Source organism: Falco biarmicus, chromosome 3 (assembly GCF_023638135.1).
Source record: "Falco biarmicus isolate bFalBia1 chromosome 3, bFalBia1.pri, whole genome shotgun sequence".
Classification (NCBI taxonomy): Eukaryota; Metazoa; Chordata; class Aves; order Falconiformes; family Falconidae; genus Falco; species Falco biarmicus.
Window position 1 is genome coordinate 68,450,277 of NC_079290.1, and position 27,385 is coordinate 68,477,661.

The following is a 27,385-nucleotide window of genomic DNA, read 5'->3' on the forward strand; positions in this document are numbered from 1 at the left end:
CCCATGCCGAGCAGGACTGTAAAACACAAGTTTATTTTACGTACACCCCTGCATGGCACGAGTTATAATAGTGCAACCCAGCACCAGGAACCACCGTGGCAGAGGCTTTGGCAGGTGCAAACGGAGCACATCGAACACCGCATGTGTATGCTCCTGCCAGCACCGCTGCCCTTGCTCCGCCCGGGACCCGGAGCTGTGGCCTTACCGGCCCCCTCACCCTCAGCCGGGAGGGTCAGCGCCAACGCTGGGTAACCCCGCAGGGGCTCCAGGCTCCCCTCATCACCACAAAGCCCGTCCCCTGGGCCCCTCCCGGAGAAAGAACCGGGCGGCAGCGGGGCACAGGTGCGCCCCGAGGCGCCAGGGTTTTTGGCGCCGCCGCCAGGCCCGGACACGGGAAAATGGCGGCCGCGTGCGCGCGCACGCCCGCCCCGCGCGGCGGCCGTTGGGCGCTGCCCCTCGCGCCGGCGGCGGCACGCGAGGCTGGGCGCTCCAGCAGCGCCTCACCGGCTCCCGCCCCGCCGTCGCGTCACGTGAGGGGGCCTCGCCCGCCCCCCTCCCCGCGCCTCGCGCCGGGCGTGACGCAAAACGGCGAAATCTACGGCGCGCCACTTGTGACCAAGATCATCACAAGCGGAGGCGGACGGCTCCCCCCGCGCGGTAAGCATTGCCGGACGGGCCGCGGCCGCTTCGCCCCCGCTCTCAGCGGCGCGGGGCAGGCTGCCGCTTCGGGCCCTGGCGGGGGAGGCTTTTGGGGCCGCGGGGCCGCGGATCGCCGGCGGCCGGGCCGGCGGCTCCCCTCGGGCTTTTTGGGCCTCTGTGCTACCGTCGTTTTTTTGGTCGTGGTGGGCGGGCGGCCAGCGGCGCTCCGCCGAGCCAATCCCGTCCCTTGTTCCTCCCCCGCTGCCCGCCGAGTGGCCGGGGCGCCCAGGGCGGGAAGAACGCCCCGCGCGCCCATTGGCTGCCTCAGCCGGCCCGCGCCGCAGCTCTTCCCTTCCGTTTCTGCCGGAGGCGGCCGGGGGGGTGGGTGAGGGGGCAAGGAGGAGCGGAGAGCGGCGGGACGGGCAGGGGGAGCCGGGCCGGGCGGGGCGCGGGCGCGCTACAGCGGCCGGCTGCGGCTCCGGCTGGCGCGTGCTGTGGGCACCCCCGCGCCAGCGGGGCTCGCCGGGGCCGCTGCGCATGCGCTGCGGGAGCCCGGGCGGGGCTGGCTGCGGCGCCCGCCGGCCGCCGCCCGCACCTCCCTCAGCGGGTGGGACAATGAGGGGACGGCGGCGGGGGAGAGTGGTCTGGTCAGCCGGAGCCCCGCGGGGACGGCACCGGGCAGCGCCCCTTAACCGCTGCGCCGCGGCAGTCGTGCGCGTGCGTGATCTGCCGCCACTGCGGCATGTGCGCAGGCGCAGCGGGGCGTGGGGGGGGCGGCGAGCTGGGGCGGGGGCGCCGTCGTGTGACGGTGCCGTACCGCGGGGCCGGGGCTCGGTCTGGCCCCGGGCGGCCCGGAATACGTGACTTTCGGCGTGATTCAGCTCTGCCCTCAATGCTTTCTGCTGCTCAAAAGCCACTTTTTCATACTTTCCCCTCCTTTGCCGAAGGTCACTAGCGTAAGTGTGGATGGGCTTGAGAAGTTGTGCCGTTGTCGCTGACAAGGCGTGTGACCGCAGCTCCTTTGTAAGCAGTTCTTACAAGTAAAGAAACAATTGTAGCCGTTTGCCCTTTGCTTCAATCACTGAACATAGCCGTCTCCGAGTTACCATCAACTTGTGCACTCTCACGATCTTGTGATTTTCAGCGTGGTTTTGTGGTCTCTAGGGATTTAGCAGAATTTCAGGGGACCTGCCAGGTTGCAGTGAGGAAAGCGAGCTCCCATAAATAGTGTAGCAATTTAAAAATACTTTTTTCAAGAGGTGTGCATCTTCAGTGGAAAAGATCATTAAACCAAAATAACTTTCAGGTGGCCTTTGAGGGATAAGTTATCATCTTGTTTCGTATGACTTGTTTTGACAAGTTTGCTGTTGCTCATTGAAATAAGGTGACCTGTGAACTAAATTGTCATCTTAAATGTGGTGTTAGTTAAGGAGAAAGAAGAGGGAAAAGCATTTAGTTTGTGATCTGTATTCTGTAGCTATTGGTGATGTCAGAATTTATATAGTTACAGTTTTAATTCTTGTTTTCCTGTGCCCTCTTCTTTGTGTAGTTGTCCTGATGCAGACTTGCAAGGCCTTGATTTTGTCGTGTATCATACACTAAGCATGATGGTAACATCTAAGGAGTAATAAATAATGAGAATACAAAAGTGCAAGGGTAACAGTGGCAGGAGTGATTTCCTGATGGTGCAAAACAATAGCAGACTAACTAATTTAAACATCGGATGTAATTTGCTGTGATTCTTACTTTAATAATCTAAAGGTGTGGCCTATGAAGACTATATATTTTCTTTTTCCATACCTATATCAGAACATCGTAATCAAGATGTTTGCATGTGGCTGGAGCTTTGGATGTTGGGATGTATATTTTTCCCAGGTCACACCTCTTCATGAAAGATGAAGACAATTACAGGCTTCAGTTTGGTCTCCCTTGCAATCTCCTAGCCTATTCACAGCAAGTTACATTCATCATAGAAGTAACATTACAGTCATTCCATCCTTATTTCATAAATTATTTCAGCATCAGATTGTAGCTTTTATATATAAAATATGGAGCCTGGCAGTAATTGTATAATCCATACATTTTAAAAAAAGTCAAATGCACTGATGTGACAGCATGGTGATGGACTGTGACTTTTTCAGTATGTTTAAACATGTCAGTTTTATTAGGATTTTGGGAAATGTAATTCAAACGACCTGAGTTAAATCCTTTACTATCATTCTTCTGTAGGAACTATTGTGTAGTAACTGCATCACAGATTTCTAATTTACTTGCACAAAAGTTTTCTATTTTAGAAACTTTTTTAAAGCTTAAGCTGCGTTGTCTCCTTTTATAGAAGTACATTACTTGGAGAACAAATGTGTGTGAAGCAGATGACAGTCACAATACTCCATTAAAACCGCCCTTCTGTAATGAAGAACAGCATTGTTGTGTTAGTGTGCACAACATTAAGAAAACTATAGCTTTGCTTTGCCTAATATTTTTTTTAAATCCTTTGAATGTATACAGAATTGTGGTTTTGTGCATGAGCTAAAATTTACAGACAGATTGGCATATGAAATGTGGTTGAACAGGAATTGTTGAGTGGATCCTACATCTAAATTTCCTAAGATGGTTTACAATTTAAATATTCTCTTTATTGGGGAAACAAAAAGGCTGTGGTAGATGGCTGATCTCATCACTCAAATAAAAACATTGGTTTAAGATATGCCTGGTCTAATTAATGCAAATTAATGCTGCAATATTACAGTGCATGTTAAAATCACCATGTTCACTTTTTAGATTGCACATCCTGGAGGATGGATTATTCTTCTGAAAGCACAACCAAAAAAAGGGGCTTGGCGGGGCATAAGGCAAGATGACATGGTTTAACAGACGTAGTGGCTGCTATTCTTTCAGTGACTTTTTTTTTTTTTTTAACGAAGGTTGTGGTGATGGGGAAAGAATAGCTGCTCTGTTCACAAAACTGGATACTAGATGTAGTGGTCTCTGTTCTTTATGCTCTGTGTTGTATAAGGAGTCAAACAGAAACGGTACTTTCGTTTTGACAGATTAATGGTAGTTGGCTAGCAGAGCACTCTTGATTATTCTTCTACTTCAGAAAGGTACTGTTTTGTGTTGGCATTGCTAACCTGTAGTAGCACAGCTGCCCAGTGCTGCCACTGCTGCCCAAGGTGTGGCTGCATACAGTGCCTGGCTGGCAGCAGCACAGGCATGGAAGTGCTACTTCTCCCCAGGAAGCAACTTGAGTGAGCAGAACGAATGATAGCAGTTCTTGGTAGACACAAATGCTTGTAGGAAATGGGCAATATGTCTCACTGCTGATGCTTAATGCTAGTAAGAGGCACAGGATTAACCATGGATGTCTTGGAATGAATGAATGAGGAGTAGGGCTGCATGGGAGGTGGCATTGCAAACTACTGAAATGTTGCCTGGCCCAGGTATCAAAGTTAATGTAAGATTTCCCCCATAACATAAGAGTGGTTTAATCTTTGGTCTGTCTGCCTTTGCAGTGGACATTCTTATGATGTTACACAAAGATGTATGAAAGTTTAAATGAAATATACCTATACCGACTTTTCTTCTAAACTGGGTAGTTTTTTTTCTTTATTTCTGGCATTTGGCCTGTACTAAGACATAAGCTCAAAGTGTTTATTAGCCTATGTGTACAAAAACAGTGAAGAAGCAAAAAATGTAAAGACGTTCTTGTAATCTCTAATTTTTTACCTGCAAAAATTCCAGGGGAACCATACCCACCTTCCTGCCTTGCAGCTATGAATTCTGGTGATCCTGTTTCTGCCATCTGCCAGTGAAGGGTTTGTAGTTACAAATGAGTCTATAGCACATTCTGGGCGTTTATGTTAAATATATGTGGAAGTTTTCTTATTTTACTTAATTTCAGTACTTCAACATGTGAAGATGAAAGAAGGTTGTGTCCCAAACTTAAAACAGCAGCAATCTATAGCTTTAGAGCAGAAAGAAGTCTAGTTGCTTTCTTTCCTCTACATGAAAAGGAAAATTACAGTAAGTGCTAGCCAATTCACATGCTTCTTTGCAAAGAAATAACCTGAGTGCCATTTAGAAACAATATGGCAATAATGATCCAAAAGTAAAATGCTTGTTAGCATGACTCATGATTGCTTTCCAGTCCTGCATTAACAGAGTTGTTGATTGCTGATTTTTTGCTTTGCTTTGGTTTGTTTGCTTGTTAAACAGCAGGCTGACCTTTCTTCTGAGTAGCCTGGCCTACTACTGAACAGTAGTAGTACTGAACAGTCAATAACAGTGTGAGTTATATTTAACTGGGCTGGGAGGCTGTGAATGTTCTTAGTTTTTGTTGGTCCTTTGTGGTACAGGCAGAAATTTTAAATGCCTCTGCCCTCCTGAGTCTACAAATTCAAGCTGTTTTATGTGTGTGTGGCACGTCATAGCCAGGGAGGAGGCATTCAGAGTAGTTAGGGTATGCATATTTCAGTGTCTAGATCGGGATGTATATATCTCTATAGATTACTGTTTTGCTACGAACATGCATAGATGCTTTCCTGTCTGGTATTTATTTGTCTCATTGTAGTTGAAGTTTCTTGCTGTCCTTAGCTCAATCTTTGGTGTTTCAAAAGTCTCGGAAATAAAGGTACAAAGATGTAAAAAATACATATAAATGTTAAAATTCACTGCAATTACAAGGTATAACAAAACTTTCCCAAATACTAAGTCATCATTTTATAGAAAATCATTGTTTCATGTAATTTTTTTATGATGGAATCCATACAGTTGTGTGGTATACAAATATTTCTGTAGAAAACATTCCAGTAAAAAGTTTGAAAAATGTTGTCCTGGTTTGGCTGGAATATAGTTGGTTTTGTTCTTAGTAGCTGGTGCAGCACTGTGTTTTGGATTTGGTGTGAGAACAATATTGACAGCACACTGATGGGTTTGGTTGTTGCTGGGGAATGTTTTTATTAGGTCAAGGACTTCTTGCTTTCTCGTGCCCTGCCAGTGGGAGGAATGGAAGGGTGTGGGAATCTGGGGGACAACACACAGCTAGGACAGCTGATCCAAACTATCCAGGAGGATATTCCATACCATTGAACGGCATACTGAGTATAAAGCTGGGGGAAGAAGAAGGGGTGAGGGGATGTTCGGTGATACAGCATTTGTCTTCCCAAGTAATCATTACGTGTAATGGAGCCCTGCCTTCCTGGAGTGGCTGAACACCTCCCTGCCGATGGGAAGTGGTGGGTGAATTCCTTGTTTTGCTTTACTTGCATGCACAGCTTTTGCGGTGAGTTTTCTCACTTTCACTCTTCCAGTTCTCTCCCCTATCCCACTGTTGGGGGAGTGAGTGAGCGGCTGTGTGGGGCTTAGTTACTGGCCAGGGTTAAACCATGACAAGCATGAAGGTCCTGACAAGAATTCTAATTTAAACAAAGACAGAAACAGACTGTTCTGGTGCCATTTGGATGGCCTTAAGAACTCTGGTATAGCTTTATACGTCTGTACATGTGAGTTCTCTCTTAGGGCAGGTTTTCAAGCTTGGGCTTGCTCTGGAAGAGCTTGTGGCCTGTGCCTGTTTCCATTTGGTGGGTTGGTGGATGGTTTGTTTGTTTTGGTAAGTTAGTAGAACATGTTTGCTAGAAACATTTGCTATAAACATATGAGAGAGTCCACCCAGAGCTGGTTTTAAGACATGCATTAGCAGGAGGCGGCTTGCTTACTTTACCTGTACCAGTGGTATGTAGCATATTGGCATTACCCACTTCTGTGCTTGAGGGAGGACCGTGAACCAGGGTGACCTAGTTCACATGAGGAAACATCAGTTTTGCTGCTCTTGTACTGCCTCGGGGGTTTGGTGGCTGTGGAAAGCACTTCACTGGCTGTAATGTGTGTGCTGCAGCCGAATCTCATGCCTGCTGTATGCTCAGAGCTCGCTGGAACTGCCAGGTTTACTGCTCACATTCTGCACCCACAAAGGAAATTCCGTGTGGCTCAAAGTGTCGTATTTCCTGGTATGCGGGGGATGGATGGTAAGCTCAAAGCTTCTGAGGAGCATGTCTTGACATTAGTGTGATGTTCAGCATACATGCCCATCTTCCGAAGAACCATGGCATAGAAATAAAGCACTTCTGCATTTTGCAGTTCCATGTGGTCTGTTGTAACAGAGGGAAAGAAATGCCTGTTGTGTGCTTGTCTTCAACTGAAAGTTTAAGTGGAATCATGATTTGTGTTAAAGTTGGATTGTTCCAATGCTTGGGAAAAGGACGGCAAACTCCAGAAATTCAATAAAGGCAAAATGTTGCTCTCTCCCAGTTCCTTGCTGTGTAACACACGTTCTGCAGGGGTGTATTGACACTGGATTTGGGACACTGGATATGCAGCAAGGACAGCAGTGATCCTTGTGTTTTGTTTTTTTGTTCGATTTTTCACTTTTGTCTTCTTCACTTGCTGTTTTTCAGTGCTGGTGAAGTAAAGGCTGTTTTTGTCATGGTCCCCATGTGAGGCAAACCTAGATTTATCTTACGTTTTAAAGGAAAGAGGGTGCTCACCTATGCCATATAAATTGTTAATAGGATTACATTTCTGAAAAGTCAGAATGGAAAAATAAAAATTCTAAAAGCATCAATAAGCTGCAGCTTGTTGGTTTTTGTGGTTTTTTTTTTTTTGTGTTTTTTTTTGTTTGTTTTGTTTTTGTTTTGACAGCTCCAGAATAAAGTGCAATGAATACGAGAAATTACTAGTTTAGTATGTGTATCCTTTACTGGGCACAGCCTGATTGTTGTAAGTCAGAGCTAATTTTTTTTGGATTGGATCCAGCGCTAGCATTATGTCTAAGTTCAAAGATACCATACATAAAAATGTTTTCTGGATGTTGTCTTCAAAATCTGCCAACTTCTTCGCTATTGTTTTGAGTTTTATTGTACAACAATGGACTGATTTGAATTGCATTTGTTTCTTTTCTCCCTGTTGTTCGCATTTTCATTTTAAATTATTCACAAGTCTGAGGCTTGGAGATGAGAGCCTAATGAATGCTTTTAAAAATAAAACCTTCTTTAAGCATGTTATGCTTCATGTTTTGAATTTATAACCCAAGACTTAATGAATAGTTTCCTAGTTACTCTCATCATAGAATTTATGAGCTGTCCTGTTTACAAGTTTTACCTATACAATGGAAGGATAATTCCTGTTTACCTTAAATGAACTGGTTTTGTTAACAAGCTTAAACAGCTAATTAGGGGTAATATGGCAATAAATACTATGTCAAACCTTTTAACAATGAGAAGACACAATATTTAGTTTTTGGATCTTTTCTTGGTGCATTCCATGTAAGAATACAGAGTGTTGTGGGTTTTAATATCTCATACACTTGCCAGATTAATAAGAAATATTTCAGGGAAAACCAGCGGCCTATAGGTCCTTACAGGAAGCAGGTTCTCTTCTGTCCTACATGTAGGATGGTAAGCTGGTGCCCACGTACTATAATGTTTCTATAAGCCCCATTGCTGTGAGGCTTCAGATAGATGGCAGACACATGAAAGAACCCCTACGACTTTATGTATGTGACTATGTGGTGTTTCGTTAACAGTTAAGTTATTCTGCTGAAAAAAAAAATAGTAGGACTAGCAGTAGTTGCTTTGTTTTGAGTGTACATTAATGTAATTTAATCAGGAAGGAAAGAAAACCTGGGAGTAGAATTTGATGTCGTTTATCTGACTATAAATTGGAATATCTCCATTTAGTTTAACAGAATTTTTGCAATTTGTGTCAAAATGATCAAAATCAGAACCTGACACAAGCTCTCCATCTCATAATTTGTGCATATAAACCCAAAGAAATAAAATCAGATTTTTAATATTTTTTTTCCAAACCTTACCCCCCAAAACAGAGGTTGGTTTAGGAGCAGAAGTTTTGTAATACAGTGTTGTTGGTACGAGGAACTTTGCAGTGAGCTGTATGAAAAAGCATACTTTTGTTGTTGTTGTTTCTGATTGGATTTTAATTGTCAAAGCTACTGACTTGTGAATTTGAGAGCCATTCTAAATCTAGGTAGCTTGAAAATTCTTGACAAGTATTTCTTTTACTTCTTTGTGTGTGCCTTTGATGATAGCTGCAGACGGTGTATGTAGGCTCTGTTGCCTGTCTGATTTTCTTTGTGTTGCCCAAGGAGTTTGCAATAGGGATGGCAACTTGAGGAAGGAAGGAGAGGAAGAGACTGAAGAGAAAGCTGATGTTGGAGGTGTCCCTTTTGCTGCTCCAAAGCAGACATCTGATGAGATGTAAAGAGCTCCTTTTCTCAAAACCCAAGAATCCTTCCAGGACACAAGGTTATTAGGTGCAGTAGAGGTTGTTTGGAGAGGGCAAGTGAAAACCTGACAATGCATTTTGCTAGCTCTGTGCGGGCTGCTCAGTTTCTGTTTCTAGGTAAGAAGCATGCTGAGCTTTGCATGTGGAGGTTGCCTTCTCTCTTTCTTCATTGACATCATCATGATTTTAGGTGTTGCTGTGTGCAATAAATTGTACTTTGAGGTGCAGTGCTGAATGAACTGTTTTTTTGTCAGAGAATGGGTACTTTGTATTTTGTATGCAAAGGGTATATAACCTGTCGGGTGATAGATACCTGAGGAGGTGGCATACAGGCAGAGCTGATACATTCCAGCTACCATAGATGCAGTAGGCAAGCATTAAGGCACACAAGCCTGTCTTCAAATCTGCTACTGATGCCAAGATAATTAAAATACACTAGGAATGAAAACAAAGTTAATCTCTGAAGTTCATACTTAAATGTTGCATGGAAGTGCAGGAATGTAAGGAGTGTGTCTTTTTATGGGGTCTAATATTATATTACTCCAAGGTCATTAGACTGGTAATCAGAGTTTGGTGTGACACCAAATCTAACTGACAGTGCTGAGAAAACTTCAGTTGATGTCACTGTGGCCATAGTTTAATTTTGATTCTATTTTTCAATTATTTTTCATCCTTGTAAGTTATGTTTCTAAGCTCAGTGGTATCTGTTTTGGGAGGAGAGAAATACTTAACATAATACTTACTTTGTTTGAATAAACCACTTAGAAAGCACAGAAGAATGGTATATTCCCTAAAATAAAATAGCAGTAGGAATTTTGCTTTATAAAAGATGATGTTCATAGTGCTGTAATTGTCTAAACCACCAGAATTGCCAAGCATAAATAATTACATAATTTCACACTTTCCAGTGAAGTCAGACCTTGATTAAGAAGTTGACAGCCTGAGAGAGCCTGCTCTTTGAGAGTGATGCCTGTATTCCCTAAATTTGTAGAGACTGTATCTAGGAAAACAAACTGAGCTTTAAACCCTTGACTCTGAACAAGAACCTGACCAAGGGAGAATATACTTCTTTAAAAAGTTTTCATACTTTAAATGCACAGATACTTCAGTTTTTCTGCTTTCAGTTAGCATAGATTTTGCTGATACCAGGTGTTCTTACTGTCTTGGTCCTCACTGGCTTGTATGTTTGATATTCATATTTCTTTTTTATTCCTTCTTCCTTGCTGTGCTTTTTTTCTCCCTTTTCTTAAACAAATAGATAATATGGTAATATGAACTCTAATAGGAAAAAGGCATTGTTTAACTCGGTTGGGGTACTACTAATCCAGTCACCAAATGTAACCATAACACAGCATGCATTTTAATTATTAAATATAATGGAAACTTTGCATTTTAAATCTAGAGCTATAAACCACTTGTTTGAAAATGCACAGTTCAGCACTATGATTTTAGCTTGTAGTGAATTACAGGGCAGTATTCTTTGATCAGTTATTACAAGTTGAAGATTAGTAGCATTCAGTGCTTGTGTTAATTTTGAGAATACATATAGGAGTCACTGCAGGTCAAACTGAAGCTCAGCTGTGTATATTTTTAATGATTTAGTGAGCTGGCTGGATAAAGCCAATGTAAAAATGTATGCAGTCATGCTGGTCATTCCAAATAGGGGTAATTTAAAGGCACATTTTCAAAACTAGTACTGCCTCAAATTTCAGTACTTTGTAAAATATGCTTTATTATTAAATGCCATGTTGTTGAGGTTTTGCTTTTAGATACTTGTTTGAATACTTCTGTGTCCTTCCATTAGAACAACTAGTAAATGTTTGCTCATGTTTGTTCAGTATGTGCTTTTGTAACTCATATATTTTAACCATAATTTCTAATAAATATAGTGAATTCAAATAGAAATAATCTTATTGTGTATGCACTTTTAAAAATGAAAAATAAAAATATTCTTAGAGTGAATGAGGATTTTACTGAATTGTCGTGAAAATTTACTAATCCCTGCATGAGATATGCATCCTTGAAGCTCTGCTCTGTTTTCAGAAGTAGGGGACATGACATTATCAAGTGGTTGCAGTGGGTTTCGCACTTAGGTGGTTGCTTCAGGATGCTGGGACAGCTGCTGTGCTGTAGGTGCAAGAACAAGCCTTCTCAGATTTGTGAGAGGTAAATGGTACAGTCGGAGCTCTGCGGAGTCGGAATCATCTTTCTTTTCTCCACGTTGCTAGGTGTAGCAGCTCTGCTTTTCTGGGACTTGTGCTTGCTTGTCTTTCTCCTTTAGCTGAGGAGGCTGTCCCATGTGGGTTGAGCAGGAGCTGGTGGTTTTTCCTCCTGTCTGTGTATTGTGTCTGGGATACCAGTACCTAACTGAGGACTCCAGGTCTCACTTTCTGATCCAGACATTTTAAAGCCTGGCTTTGAGCAGTTCAGTAGTGCCCGACATCCTTGGTAGATACAGGCTTAAGTGATTTTGAACTGTTGAGTTTTGAGAATAGAGTGCAGATTTTTGTTTCATGGGACCACCCAAACCCTTAGAGCATACTTGTTGCCTGGTTCAGCCTTCCCTTCCCCTTCATCTTTTTCCTGTTTGTGATCTGGCATAAATTTTCTAAACTGGTAACTGGTTTTAGAGTTGCAGCCTTTGATGTTGAGTATGGTTGTTTTAAGGATATGTTTCTCATAGAGGACTGCCTTCCTCATTCTTTCTCTTGTTCCTCACTGTTCATCTCTACTGCAAATCAAATTATGATATCAAAATAATTATGAAATCAATATCTACTATATCCTTAACTTTTGTACTTTGTAGTTCTTTTTGCTCACCTTTTTTGTGTGTGGCAGGAGGGTGTGTAGAATATCTTTCTACCATGTTTTTTGTTTATGTGTATTTCATCAGTATCCTCTGCTGTCTGTGTATGCCAGATTAATTTAGTTCAGCAAGAGATCTTCATGGCTGTTTTTTCAACAATGACAACTTCCAAACCTGAATCACTGTAGAGAATGAATGAATTTGTAAACACTACTCATTTGTATTGTTCTGGGAATGGGTTGCAAACTATGTACGCTGGCCTCATGGACTGCAGTTAAAGAATTGCTGAGAGCGCCTTTTCTGATGAATAAAGTTAGTTACAGAGTAAATAAAAGCTCTGTTTGAACACATAGCCATGGCGGTTTCGTCTAAACGAAGGAGTGCAGTATCACCTGGGGCAGCTGTGAGCATCTCTGGACTTCAGGTCCTTGCCAGCTTCCCTTGCACCCCTGAGACAGTGACTGCAGGCAGCCATGCAACATAGCTTGGTTGTTGCTTCTGCCACCCACACCAGCTCACCAGCTGCATTGTGAGAACCAAAGCAGGGTTTTGCTCCCTTGTGACTTCTTTCTCTTGTTTTCAGACCATAAAGTGGACACACTGAAAATGAAGGTACATTTTGCTTTTGTGCTTTTTTTTGTGCTCTAGGGGAAAGCTGAAAATAAAATATTGGTAGTAGGCAGTAGCCTAGGTTGTGGCCTGCACCTTAAGGTCATAGGTTGCTTGTCTTGTTGCCTTATTTCTTGCTTCATTTTGGAATTTACCTTTTTATGTATAAATTGTTTTCCATGCTGTATTAAATAAAGCTCTTTTTATAACCTTTAATCCTTTGGCTTCTGTGAACTTCTGGTGGTTTTTTGGCTGCCTTTATCTTTCTGTTGCATTTTTCATTTCACTATATGTCGTCCAGTCTCCAGTTCCTGAACTCTCAAGTCTTAGGTCTTTTAATTGGGAGAAGCCCTTTTTTACATGTTGTTTTGTCTGTTGTTAATTTCTAAGATGTGCTGGTTTCTTTTGTCTTGTCTTTTCTCTGATGCAGGTGATTTCAATGCTTTTTGCCGTTACTCATTTTCAGTTCGTCCAATTCCCAGTTGTACCGATTACTCCAGGAAACAGTAGCAGGATAGGGAGGTTTTCTTCCCCAGTTGCCCAGCGTGGACTTGGCCCAGGTCAGCAGCAGCTGGAGGTCAGTATCTGATGCCCATCGGCCCCGGGGCTGCGGTGCAGCCAGCTGACTATCTCCCACCCATTCCTGGGGGAGGAAGATGGATCTGAGTTACAGTGCATGGTCCTTGTTTACCGAATTAAGTGTCTATGTTAAGTTTTTAGTTTGATTGCTTTTCTCCTTTTCTCACATTCTTTCTTGCCATCCTCCTGGAACAGATTTTTTTTTTTTTTTCTTTTTGTAAAAGGAAAAGTATACCAACTCTAAGTATGAAGTGAATTTTTACAGCCAAGTTATAAATTCCAAAAACCAGGGGCTTTATAATGGAAACAGTTAGGGGGGAGAGGGGAGGGTGTGCTATAATACATACGTAACCTTTTTTCCCCCCTCTTTAGTGAATAGACCGTTTAAACCAAATTAAGTAAAGGATATAAATTCTGTTGTTTCAGTTTTTAATATTTCATGGCTGATTTTATAGATAAAAATTACATTTAACAATAAATATGAAGAAGAATTTATACAGCCTGTTCTGGTTTGATATGGAACAGCAAATCCCATTTCTCTGTAGCTGTAAAGAAAATTCATTATAATGTCTTTGATTGTAAGAGATGGCTTCATTGTGATTAGTTACACTGATAATAAAACAACCTTTTTACAAATGGCACAAGATACATGAGATCTCATGTGTCTGCCTTTTAATAGCATTGAATTTGTGCATTTGCTACCTTTATTCTGTAGCCCTTTTTTCATTTATAATTAAGCACTTTTAAAATCTACAAGTTATTAAAAATAGTCAAATATAAATTAATTTTCCTTTTGAAGCATTCTGGAGAAGGTGTTATTGATAGAGCTAACCATTCTTAATTGTTGAGCTTTCAAAATAAACCCCCCTAATTTTAACTACAAAAATGTGTTTTTATGTAATTTTATTCAATTCTGAATAACAAATTTTGGGGATAAAATAGTGAAATCTGTATATCTGATATTACTTTCCAAATCCTTTTTAAGCACCTAAGGAAATATCTTGACTTTCAAATGCCCTGTTCCCAGTGACTTCAGTTGGATTTAGATGTTTGTAGGTATTTGAGTAATTTAAAATACAGATAGTGGCATTAGAATGTTTGGGTAAAAAACTGGCTGCCTGGCTGGCTGGGCCCAAAGAGTGGTGGTGAATGGAGTTAAACCCAGCTGACAGCTGGTCACAAGTGGTGTTCACCAGGGCTCAGTACTGAGGCCAGTTGTGTCTAGTATCTTTATCAATGACCTGGACGAGGGGATCGAACGCACCTTCAGTAAGTTTGCAGGTGACACCAAGTTGGACAGGAGTGCTGATCTGCTGGAGGGTGGGAAGGCTCTGCAGAGGGATCTGGACAGGCTGGACCAATCGGCCAAGACCAGTTGTGTGAGGTTCAACAAGGAGAAGTGTCGGGTCCTGCACTTGGGTCACAGCAACCCCACACAGCGCTATGGGCTTGGGGAAGGGTGGCTGGAAAGCTGCCTGGGGGGAAAGGACCTGGGGGTGTTGATAGTTGACAGCCAGCTGAATTGAGCCAGCAGAGTGCCCAGGTGGCCAAGGTGGCCGATAGCACCCTGGCTTATATCCAAAACAGTGTGGCCAGCAGGGCAAGGGCAGTGATTGTCCCCCTGTACTTGGCACTGGTGAGGCTCCACTTCGAATCCTGTGTTCAGTTCTGGGCCCCTCACTGCAGGAGGGACATTGAGGTGCCAGAGCGTGTCCATGGTAGGGCAGTGAGGCTGGTGAATGGTCTGGAGCACAAGTCTTACAAGAAGCGGCTGAGGGAACTGGGGTTGTTCAGCCTGGAGAAAGGGAGGCTCAGGGGGGACCTTATTGCTGCCTACAGCTGCCTGAAAGGAGGGTGTAGGCAGGTGGCAGTCAGTCTCTTCTCCCAGGTAACTAGTGACAGGACAAGAGGAAATGGCCTCAAGTTGTACCAGGGGAGGTTTATATTGCAAGTTAGAAAAACTTTCTTCACTGAAAGGGTTGTCAAGCATTGGAAGAAGCTGCCCAGGGAGGTGATTGAGTCACCATCCCTGGAGATACTTAAAAGATGTAGTGCTTAGGGACATAGCTTGGTGCTGGACTTGGCAGTTAATGGTTGAACTCAATGATCCTAAGGGTCTTTTCCAACCTAAACAATTCTATTGGTCTATGATTTGGAGGAGGAAGAGGATTTTTTGAGGAATTCATAGCCATTAAAGGGTTGTTTATTTACTTTTTCCATTGTACATACATCTAAGAATACTTAGATCTCCTTAGCACAGTAGCTCAGAATGAGTTTGATGAGAATAGTGTAATGGTTGTAATAAGAACCTTTGCATATTTATATGTGGTTTGTGCTGTTACAGGGGTTTAACCAGTAAAATCTTCTGTATTGTTTAGTTTATAGAAATAATATCAGATATTGGATTCAGGAAAAATGGTGCATATGCTAGAAAACAATATTTTAAATTGCAAAATGGAATTACAGGGCCTGTGTTAGAAGTGAATTCCTTTCCTGCTTCACATAAAAAGCAAAAGAATTTTGTGCTTTAGAATAAGGAAGACTGCAGAGCTGACAAAACAGAAGTTGCATTTGATTATCAAATACTGCTGGAATTTACTGGAAAGTGAAAATCTGAATAATAGTGCTTGGGAAAAATAGAATGTAATGCTCGAGTCTTCCGGAAAATACAAGATGGCACAGCACACTTAATATTAGGTTTCACTGTAAAAGATATAAAACAACATTTTTGCTCCTGTTATCAGTAAGCTTTAATTTTAGACCATTGTCTCTTTTCCATTGATGATTACAACTAGGAAAAGAAGTCCCGTAGCACTTGTTAAAAGTGTTTTCCCAGGATGAATACCGGGAAAATGACTATCGATGACTGAAACACAGCACTAAATCTTTTTACCACCTTGAGAGTAAAACAAGCTATGCTTGCACCCTTTTCTGTAGGAAGCAGCCCATTTGGCTTGCAGTCCTCTTTCCATGCCCGCATTGCTCCATCAGAGTGGGCTGCATCTGTGATTTGGGTTGCTTGGTCAGCTGAGAGTGCAGTGCCAAAACTGTGCCCTGTCCAGAGTGGGGAAATCACCATGCAGGTCACCCATAAGAGTAAGCTTGTGGTCCCTCAGATCCTCGGGGTGTTTGAGGTGAACAGCAGCCTACTTAGTAATATGTCAATTTTTCCACCAGGAAAGCATTGGAGCAGGTGTAATTTCTTACTCTAGCTTGGTCCCTGGGTACCTGCCCGTGGTTGCCACTGAGTATGTTTTCTGTGTTCATTAAAACCTATTGATTTCAGGAAAGTTTGTGGGATTGATTTTAACTCAGTGCTTTTCAGGGAATTAGCAGTACTTTTAGCAGTAACACTCTCCTAACGTGCTCCCAAGAGAGCGTGATGTATTGAGGAGACACAGAGGACACGAGCACAAGTTGCAGCCCTGACCCAAATCCCGAGGTCCCCTCACCTGGGGAGGTGCCACGTGGTCCTGCTGCCACCCTCTTAGATGCCAGGAGCTGCATCTGGGAAGGGTCTGGTGGCATGCTGCACTCCCTGCCCAGGAGGGATTTGGGGAGCAGGAGGCAACACCTGGGGCCACCAAGCTGGCCAGCACATGTCTTCCCTGCCTGTGGAGGAGGAGGAGGAGGGCTGTGGTGCCACCCTGATCACACCAGCCAACAGCCAGGTTAGCAGTGGCTCTGTGTGACTGCTGGGTTCCAAGGGGAGGAGGAGACTCCCCTCACCTTGGGCTCCGTCGCTGGTATTTGCCAGGGAGATGTTTGATAGTGTGGGTGCTGACCAGAAATCTGAGTTTGTGATAAACAACAGCTGAAGGAAATACACTGTAGTGTTATGTATCTGCTACACGGTGTGCTTCAAAATAATGACAGGATTTTGCACACTAGATACCCAAGTAACAGAAAACTAGTAAGCAAGATATAACTAGTAAGCTTAGATATAACAGAATGAAGCTGCATAATTTTTGTTGGTATTATGGGAGTGGTCAGCCCCATAGTACAACTGCTCCTGATGTTGCACTGCTGCAACCATTCCTGCAGGAAAAATGAAAATTGTAATTGTCAGATGAGTCCTTGTTTGGGAGTGCACTTGAAGACAGGTGTCTCATGTCAAGCCTAAGAGGAATCCTGCTGACACTGTGCACATGCTTAAGCATATTGCTAGTTCTGGAAGGTAGCTGAATTTCAAGAACTGATTTAGGTAGGCACAAAATTTTTTGCATTGAAACAAATAGACATGGGGGGAGGTGGATGCTATTGATAAGCAGTGGCATTTGAAACCTTCATGGTATTTGCTCCCGAAGTATCAGTACTGTGAATGCTTTGGACAAGAGGTAAATGGGGGTTTTATAGGTGATAGTGGTATCAGCAAGGGACTGTCCCTTCTCAGTTCCTTCCCCTCTTGAATTCTGGCTGGCTAGGACCCGTTCTGGGGAGATGTGGTTTCACTGTACAGGCTGTGGTACAAAGTAGATGCTGCTGTGGCATGCTCTGGTCCTTCTCTCCCAGGTGTACAGAGCCCTTTGCTATAGCACTGCCTCCTTCCTCATTCACCTCCGCTGTCCATCTGCTGACCAAGAATGTGTTTTGCTGGGGAGAAGTGGGAGCCTGCTCAGCCTTCAGCCTCTCTTCTGTCTTTGGCTGGAGTGAAGGCACCTTTTGTAGCTACATGGCTTAGGTGCGGTGAAGGGCTTGAGGATGGGGAAGGGAAGAAGGTCTATGTTGTGCTGTAACAGTAGTTCTTGAGTGGTATCATCCACCACAGAAATCACCCCTCATTGCTGGTGCTTGGACTCATGATGCCATTGCTGTCTTGTATTAGTTTCCATCTGTTGACATGGATATTGATAGAAATTAGAATAAAATTCAATGCTAGCCCTCTGAACTGTTCAGAGTGCAGAAGTATGTAGCTTTAAAGGGTGTTCAGTGACTTCAGCTGAAGCATGGGTTTGCTTACCTGAAAGCAAATAACAATTATTATGAAGGAAGCCAAGCTTTGCACAGCCATGCATGTTTTAAGTCATAGTGATGATCACCTAAGGTTATTGGGGAAAAATATCCCCCTATGTGTTGTGGAGGAGATGGCAGCACTGTTGTGATTGCTTGCACATCTGAAAAGAAACCATTAAGGAGAGAAGGTGTGATTTGACACGCAGCTTTTCTGCTGCATATTAAGCGTTTATCCTTTATCCTCTGTAGCTGAGATCTGTGTACAGATACCGCCTTTTTGTACTGTTTTTCTTATTTTAATTTCTAATGATGGATATTAATTTCTGTTTGTTAGAGATCTGGTGATGCAAAGAAGTGAAAGCTGGTTCTTAGGCTTTGCTGAAGTGTGCTGGAGGGCTGACATGTTGTGGCAGGGATTTGGGGCAGCATCTGTCACACAGAGCCCTTCTGAACACACCCTGGTGCAAAGCAGCCTTCCCCTTCCACTGTGCTTCTCCACCATCACCCTCTGCTTTATTTTAGCAACCCAGCTGAAAAATCAAAACTGAAAAGAAAGTTGATTTCATATGTCTTGTAGGATTGAGCTGAAATACCTCCAGTGTGCTTTCTTCTATTTCATTGTGCAGAAAAACAGGTTTTGTCTTTAATAGTTAAATTTTTGATTGTCTATACCAGTAATACAGTAATTTGATATACACAGGCATGTAAACATGTATATTCCAATGAGATTATGTTCTAATTGATAATAATATCAGCTGTCATTTCTGTTGATATGCTTACCAAAAGAACATGTAACACTTTTCTATTTGATCTGCTTTTTTCAGATGAAATGCAATTACTTCCTTGTGTGAAGTGGCCACCAGGTGTCATCAGAATACTTTAATTTTTATTAATTTCTCCTTTTCTGTAGAAGCATGTGTACACTTTGTACTTTTCTCTGGAAACTTTGTTAACCCACTGCACAAACAATCTTAAGTGCTTATGTTACCTGTTCAGCCAAAAACTGGTGCAACTCCTTTCAGCTGAGCTGCTTGGATGGGCAGCTGACAAGAGGAAAACAGGATGTGCAACACTGAGAAGCATGTGCATACGTACACGCACCACTACATGCATTCTTTGCCTCAGTAAGTTAAAAGATGGTGATATATACAGTAAACCAAACCATGTAGGCCTGATTTACGTTAGTAGGATGTCATTAAAGAGCTACAGGCAAGGCAATTAAAATGATTACTCAGAAAATACTAGTATTTAAAATATGTTAAATTTCCCTTTCTACTTCCTACCATCTTCCCTCCTTAATGCCTTTTCTTGAGTTTTGGTGTCCTGATTTTACACTTAATATGTATGTTCTTGTTGTTTTAATTAAAGTTTTATTTATTTCATTTAGCTGTAATTTTTTGGCATACTTGCATTAATTGTGGATAAAATACATTCCATCTATTAGCAGCCTACCTTCAATTTAAAATGATATAGGTTAGGTTCTTTTCTTATATTCAGTGAGCTATGGCTCAGTGAATACCTGGGTAATAAATATCTGAAAAATGCTCAATATCTTATTTTAATTTTTTTTATTTTATAAGAAATGAAGAGAATATTTCAATGATTAAAAATCTCTTTTTTTTACCCCCCTTCTTCCCTGCAAGAAAAATATTGCAGTTTTTTCTAGTTCTGACTTCCCTTCTGCATCTTGGTTCAAGTAACTCAAAGAATGGGTTCTTGATTCCCAGCCAGCAGAGAGCTAGCTGTTTGTGTTGGCTTTTAAGCCTTCTCAAGCAGTGTCAGTAGACAAATGCATCCTAGGCTGTGATGATGGAGGCCTGTTGTTGCTTTTTGTATGATATGGTAGTTTAAAACAAGGGGCCAACAAAGCCATCTTTTTTTTGTCTTTTAGGTTTCATTTTGAACACAGGTTAATGGAAATTTAGTAAATCCTGGCAAGTGTTAAACACCAGAATAGCCACTTAGGAAATTCATACTCCTTATATTTTAAAGGAGAAAAGAGTCAGGACTTCTAGGACTGGTTTTCTAGGGTAAAAATTCTGAGAGCCAGTTTGCAAGTAGCAGCAGTTTCAACTTAGTTTTATCTTTTGCTGCCAAAGTGCAGGAACAAGTTAAGACTTCCAACATTTTTTTTCAGGTGTCAGTGATAGTGCCTGTGTACTTTTGATGAGCTCCAGTGTGGTCCACTGTACATAAGAGCGTATTACAGCCTATGACAGAAAAGAGATTCAAATTGCATTTACTTTTTGCTTCTCGCTATTTTAATTGGTGAAGTTGGTGAGAATTGCTTCTTGCATGAAACCATGTCATTCTGAGAATTCCCACAAACTGTGGGACTCATTACTGTATGTGAAAAATGAACATTTTCTTTCCTGAAAGTTTATTTCATGGACCTGATAAACTCTAAAGTGTTTTGAGAATACTTAAACAGTGCTTTTCATCCATAAATGTCACAGTCTAATATGAATACGATCTTTCTTGGATCCTCAGAAGTTTCTATTGAATATTTTTGTTGCTATTATATGTATGGCTAGCTCTGGAAATAGTCAAAATTCCTTGAACTTACAATTCAAAATATATGGATGTTTTTAAATTTTTAAAAATTGAGATTGGTTATTCAACAATTTTTAGGAGATACTAGTGCATTTCCTCCTATTCACTATCTTGGACAGATGTACCTATTGATTCTGACAGCACTTGAAATGAGCGTGCATCCATGTCTTTCCGTTTTGACTTCCTCTTCAAAGCTGAAGAAATCAGTGGTCACTGCTGCATTTAGCAGAATTTGGCTTTTTGTCAAGTGAGTGGATGATGAGCTATGGAGCCTACCCTTCTTCTTGTCATTTTTCTGGTGTGAATTAAAGAATATATTCTTTATCAGGAATTCGTAAGAACTTCCTTTATGTTGGCAATTTCTGCCCATCCAGAAGGACTTTCAGTGGTTTGGAAGCAGAAGCAAGAAGCATGTGAGTAGTATGGCAGAATGCGTTTTCCTGTGATGTTGTTAACAGTTCTTTTGGCTGTTTGCGAGAAAATGAAGTTAATGGGTGTAGATAACTTGTTTTCAGGGATATACAAGTGATGGCTTATCAGAGGGTTCTTTATTTTGTTACTTTAACTATTGTAGAAGCATCAATGTGGAAATTTCAGTCTTTAGTCTTTGAAAGCCTATAGCTTGTTCAAAAGTCTCCCAAGGAGGTTCTGGTGCTTTACAAAAATGAGTGGTTTTGTATGAAGAACAGGTTCACAATGCAAAGCTTGAAGTTCCAGCATTCTTGAGCTGCAAGGGAAAAATACATGTTTGTAATGGATAGCATCAAATACTCCTCAAAATAAAGGTTAACTTTGTTCTATTTGAAGAAATAATTGTATTGTCTTCTGTATTCCGTTGCTGAGGAGACTGTTCTCTTGGATTGGTCTCTGTGGAGGAAGTGAGGTAACTTCCTAAGGCCATAAGACAGACATATGATTTGATTTAGGAAGGATGTTATGCCGTTGAAAATGAGAAGATGTTTATTTGACACAAAGGTCGTATGTTGAGATGGGTTGTTCACATTCAGTTTTGTGCAGGCTATTTAAGGGGCTCATTAAAATTATTTTGCCTCACTGTATCCATGATTTCACTGAAAGAATTAATTGTCTGAAAAAGAGGAATTTTTACTGGAAAAAAAGAAGAAACTCTGTTTTCCATGTGTCATACCCTTTACAAACACTGCAGGTTAGGTATTGATTACTTGGATACTATATTACTCTTACTGAGAAGTACTTTGAGAATTCTAATGCCAGAATTAGCATAAAAAATAAAAAACAAGGTAGAATTTAGTACTTGAAAATATACTTTCTTTGTGTTCTTCTGTACACATTCCTACCCCTTCCCTTAGCGAGCTGGCGTATGAACAAAAAGAGAAGTAAATAAAATTGTATTGAGCATCAAGTTAAGGAACTTTGCAGTTCATTACAGGTTTATGGATCATCACTGAACTGCTTGTTCTTTTGATCTTAATTTATGATTACTACTTTCTAAATTTCATCTGAGGATTAGGGCAATACACGTCTTACTTTGAATGTCTTAACTGCACTGTCTCCACCTTTTGGCATAGAGAAATTCTATACTATTTTTTGGACCAGAGGAAAAAAACTTGAAAAAAGTTAAACTAAAATGTTTTCTCTTTCCATCAAAGAAAACATCTGTCCACAAATGACTGATGTTTTTGTATAGAACTGTAGCAGATACTATATCAATGTACAAAAAAAGCTTTGCAGGAAGAATTCAAAAATTGGTGGTGTTACCTGGTAAAAAATGGTGGTAGCAGCTCAAAAAGTGGTGTTTTCCCCATTTTTTGTATTCATTTTCTTCTTTATAGGTAGTGAGATGGTGTTGAATTGTGACTGTGGAACATCTTTTAAATTTGATTAAATGTTGAAACAAAAGCTCCACGATTCTAACTTTGCAAATCCCAATGAATGAGAGAGGAGAATCTTTAGTTATATTTGTATCTGTGACACAGCTGAAGTATTGTGTATTATGCACTTGTGATTTAAAAATGTGTGTATCTCCTCATATATTCTGTAAAGATTTTTAATTTTGGCCTATGCAGATGTAACGTGTGACAAACATTTTGCTTTCGAAGATCTTAAAAACATGTTCCACCTCTTGGATACTTGGAAAATCATTGAAGAAAAAGGCATTATGTTAAAGACTTAGCTCCTATTTCCAGTAGAATTACTGAGCTTAGCTTTTTCTGTGCAAAAATGTTGAGGCCACAACAGGTTTCTTTCCAAAACTCAGGAACAGCAGTGTGCTGCAAAGAACCTTAAAATGCATTAGGTAATGTATGACTGTCTCCAAGCAGAAGAATTTGTTAACCTGAAGCTAATGTGGCAAATTAATTTTTGGTCATATCCTTTAAGAATCTGTTCAGCTATACTTGATTTATATGAACATTAACAAAAGATTTATGTTACAAAAAGTCAACCCACTTTTGAATTAGAACAGCTTCATTTTGAACATCAAATATGATGTTAAGAGAGTGCTGTTTGACAGAATTGGGTTTTAAACTATGGAAATACTGAAGATTTGATGGCTGTCTGCTTAGCTTGGGCTTGATCCTGGGCTCTGCCATTCTGTTGTGTTGTACCTGGCAATACCATCAGCGAAGCCTTGGAGCCTGTATAAATCCGTTTGTGTTTATTTACGCAATACATTAAGCGGTTAGGTTTTGTTGCACTTTAGATGTTAGTTGTAAAGATGTAACTGGTATCTTTAAAAGGTGAAGGTACAAGAAAAGGCATGAGAGCTTGCATCTTAATCGTTTTTAGTCCTGTTGGTCCATGACTACGGTAGTTTAAGAGCTGTTCTTCCCCGCTTCTGCTGCTGTATGAGTTTGCCAGCGTTAGATTGATATCAAAAGGCTTACTCAGTCACACTAATACACAGGAATTGGACTTAAGTGTGTGCTTAAGCTGCCGTGGCTGCAGAAGGTTACTTGTTGCATCTAGAATGTGGTTTTGGTTACCAGTTGATTTAATCAAATTCCAGATGCTGATTCTTTGCTCCTGATGACAATCCCTGTGCCAGACTAAGGTTTGATCCGAGATTAATTTTGCAAAAAGGAACTCATTTAACTTTGTGTGTCATGCGGTCACTGGGACTGTGCAAACTCAGAGTGCTGTTGATGCCTTCTCTGAAGCATTGGTTCCTGTATTAATACCAACTGTAGGCTAGCCCTTAATCAGTACTAGTGGCTTTGATGAGAACGGAGGCGAGTTGGCTCATGTAGGCTGAGGATTAGGACCATCCAGATTTGTGACTAGATTGTTGCTTTACCATTGCCCTCCTGTCCTATAGCAAATCTGAGAAGGGGCTTTCAGGAGAGCTTACAGCAGAGAAAACACTAGAGGCTCCTTTTGCCTAGAGGAGGCTTATGGTATGCTGAATGCGTTCTTCAAGTAGTGATAGTCATTTGTGCAATAATCCATGCAAGGAAGCTGAGAAGAGGCCTGCCCACAGCTCCCTTTGGGTGTGAGGCAGTACTCTCCCATCAAGGAAGCTGAGGCATGTGCTACTGAAATTGTGTTAGAGACACAGCTGTGTTACCTGAGCAAAGACCATAGTGGGGAGAAACAGAGACGTGGTTCAATGTTGCGGTCTAGATCTTGTCTGAGATGTGGACAATGGACCACAGCTCAGCAAATTGCTGACCATGGTCCCAGCAAAAAGTAGTGACAGTTGCCATTAAGTGTTTTACCTCAGAAGATTTGCTCTTGTCCTAAAGGCAACTTCAAGAGAGAACTAAAAGAAATTGAAGGCAATTTAATTCCTTAGATTAATTAATATAGGAATAATTTTAGAGAAACAACAGGAACTGACTCATAGTTGTTTTCTTGCATAGAAAATTCTTTCTGGGTGATGGTTTCATGAAGGTGCATACTCCCATGTAGTGATATTTTGACAGTTTGTATGGAGGTGGGACAGAGGCAAATCTAACTGTAGGAAGGGTTTGCAGGGGGAGATGATTTTCATGAAAATTCAGGTGTGAGGTAGAGATGAATCTTATAAAGGTGTATAGTTAATTGTTACTACAGCTAACTTACATTGTGCAGCCGAGGAGCCATTGCTTTGGTAATACTTGTTATCAGTTGTGGGGATAGATGTGAGGCTGTTGACTTCATTAGGAGTACTGCCTGTAAATGAAGTGGAGTGCATCCTCAGTCTGCATGCTAGGAGTTTATCATGAAATGAAGACAGAGATAGGTATCTCCATTTGCTGTTGACTTGGAGAGCTGGAGGAATTAGTCTAGAAGGTTGGGGCATAAGGTCTCTTTGCCTATTTGTATTACATGTATCACTATTTTAATTTCATACTGAAATTATTGGCAGCACCTATGAGATTTGTGTTTTGTGTTTTTCACTTGCCTGGCAACTAGCTTGTAGTTGTGACTACAAACAGTTTACAAAGATAAAGTAAGGGAAATAGATTTTTTTTTTCTAAGCACTTGAAAAAATCCCTAATTGGTGCAATACAGTTGAGTTGAAGACAAGGTTGGATGCCACAGCTGAGGTTGTGATCCTAGATTTTTGGTGGAGCACAGAACAGGAGGAACTTCTATTGGAGAGTTAGTGAATAAATGCTGAGAAGTAAGGCTAACCTGCAGATACTGTACGCAAATAATCAGCCATGTTTTTTTGAGGTGTGTGGAAGGCTAGCAGAGATTAGCTGAATCTGCACTTGTGTGGCAGAGACTGCTGATACCTGCCTCTCAGAGCTGGGGAGCATCCACCTCCTATGAGTACTTTATCTTTGGCTGGAAGTAGCTTGTGATTTCTGTCAGAGATTGATCTAGGTGTGACAGCACTTTAACATTTAAATCAAATGACAGGATGGCGTGAAGTGTGGCAGAAGAGGGTATAGTGTGGAGCCACCAGTCCCCTACTTATAAATATGTCTTGAATGTATGAATTTTTATCAATGCAAAACCCCCTAATTATCCCGATACAACCTTTGATAGCGGAAATTTCCAGAGCAGGTATTAGTTCACTGCTGGACAGGTTCTCTTATAAATCAGATGGCCTGAGAGGAAAGTGTCCTATAAAGAAGATGGAGAACTGGTTTGAGATTGAAAATTGTCTTGTACAGCAAAGAAAAAAACTGCTGTTCTTCCCTAGGCCATGCAAGGGAAGTGTGGTCAGGTCTCCGTGGTGGGCTGGGAACCTGCTGGGGAGGTGCAGCAAGGCAAAGGATGCACAGCTGCTGCATACAATCGGTTAAGGATGGACTTATAGCACTCATCACAGAAGTAATTTATTGATATTTCCCAAGTTATATAAAAAAAAGCTGTACTGCGCTTTAACAACATAATTTTCATCTGATCTTTCTTTCTGTATCCCAAACAGTGCTCATAAACCTTTTCAGGGTAAGCTTGCACTTCAAAGGCTTCATCTTCCACTGCTATTAATTGCTGTAGCATTTTTGAAAATACTGACAATATGCTGACTTAAACCATCTGAGAATATAGACCCGATTGTTTTACATCTGACTAATGGTGATAGTTTCTATCATGTTTAGTGAACAAAGAAAAACAGTAGTGTATAAGAATCAGAAAACCACAGTTAGAGAAGCAATATCTGGGTCCTCCAAAGGGCTGTTGTGATCTGGAGATGGTTATTCTCTTGTTATGTAGGTATAGCTAGCTTGGTATAAGTTTGGTCAGTACTTTAGCTCTATGAGTAGCCCTACAGTTGAAAAACTGTTCAATATATACAACAACTGTGCACTCAATTCCTTATAGGCCTTCCATAAATTATTAAGCAGAAAAGCATTTTTTTTTACTTCCATAGGTAATAAGTCCAACTGATTTGAGTGTATTTCCTCAATTTAATATTTTCTTACTTTGTCCTCAAAAATAAGCATTTTTTTTTAGCATGTACTTGAATAGTTTTTTGTACCCTGTGTTGTCTGTATCAACACTGCAATTACTTAATCTTGTCAGAAAGTACTTACAATTGTGGTCATGGCCTCATTCAATGGGTAACTGAACAAAAAACTGGATACTTGGGTCTGCAGCAAATTGATGTTTAAATCATAGTCTAAAGCACAATAGATAAACATTTAGTATTTAATCATCTGTTAAAATGAAATGCATTCTCAGTTCTCAATCGCTTCATATCAAAATGAAAAGGTAATAAATGTCAAGATCTGATTTCCTACCCCCATCCCTCTTATAAACTGTGTTGGGAGCATCGGTTTTCTAGTGGTGACATCTTTTTGGGAGCAGGAAGGTCACACTGGGCGGTTGAGCAAAAGCTTTTGGTAACTGGATTTGGATGGTTAGAGTTTGTGCTGAGGTTCAAAGATGCTGCCCTTCTCTGGGTGGCTGTTTCATTACCCCCCTCCTCCACCTGGGAAATGAAGTTTTAGAGGATATTTTAGTAATGATGGGGAATTATATTTGAGGCATATTCTTTTAGTACATGGCTCTATCTGTGTTTTCCCTCTTTCTCTTCAGCAGGTAATCTTAAGCAGAGGAAGGAAAAAAAGCTTCATACTTACAATGTTTAACCTTGTTGTTGTGGTCATGACCTTTTCCTCCTTGGAGCTTTTAAATTTGAGAACCAGGATTCTAGTTCAGGAAGAGTTGAACATCCCATGGCTGGTTCCCTGAAAGCTGTTAGTGTTTCATGTTCTAAATACTCTTCCAGAAACAAAGGTTAGGCTTCTCTGCCCAAGTTCAAGCATGTAGTAAATGACTTGATTACATGAAAAATATGGAAGCTAGTGCTCACTCACTCGGTGCTTATCACAGCGAGAGCTCTGTAACCAAGTACCTAGCAGTTGGTTTGAGTTTTAGATGTCTTAAGTTTAGACACCATGCTGAAAATGTAGCCTCGTATCTTTCATTGTGTCTGTCTTTCTGCTGTGATTTTAATTTGCTGTATTGCTTCTTTTTTTTACTTGAGTCTTTTAACTTGTGTGTAAAAGACTAATAATAACTCTTTTCTTT

At 41.3% G+C, this 27,385-nt stretch overlaps 1 protein-coding gene and 1 long non-coding RNA gene across 2 annotated transcripts in view; one reads left to right on the forward strand and one right to left on the reverse strand.

Annotated features, from left to right (window-relative positions):
• Positions 1-271: 271 nt before the first annotated feature.
• Positions 272-27,385, forward strand: part of ZNF407 (zinc finger protein 407) — a 344,394-nt gene continuing 317,280 nt past the window's right edge. Inside the window, exon 1 of the mRNA XM_056330335.1 lies at positions 272-657. Within this exon, the coding sequence (XP_056186310.1) occupies positions 399-657 (259 nt within the window). The 5' untranslated portion in view covers positions 272-398. The remainder of the gene's footprint in view (positions 658-27,385) is intronic.
• Positions 20,237-27,376, reverse strand: LOC130145488 (uncharacterized). The gene is made up of 3 exons (XR_008820587.1): positions 26,935-27,376; positions 26,386-26,471; positions 20,237-25,471 (listed from the first exon to the last, which is right to left on the reverse strand). It is a non-coding gene; the product is annotated as an uncharacterized LOC130145488 (long non-coding RNA).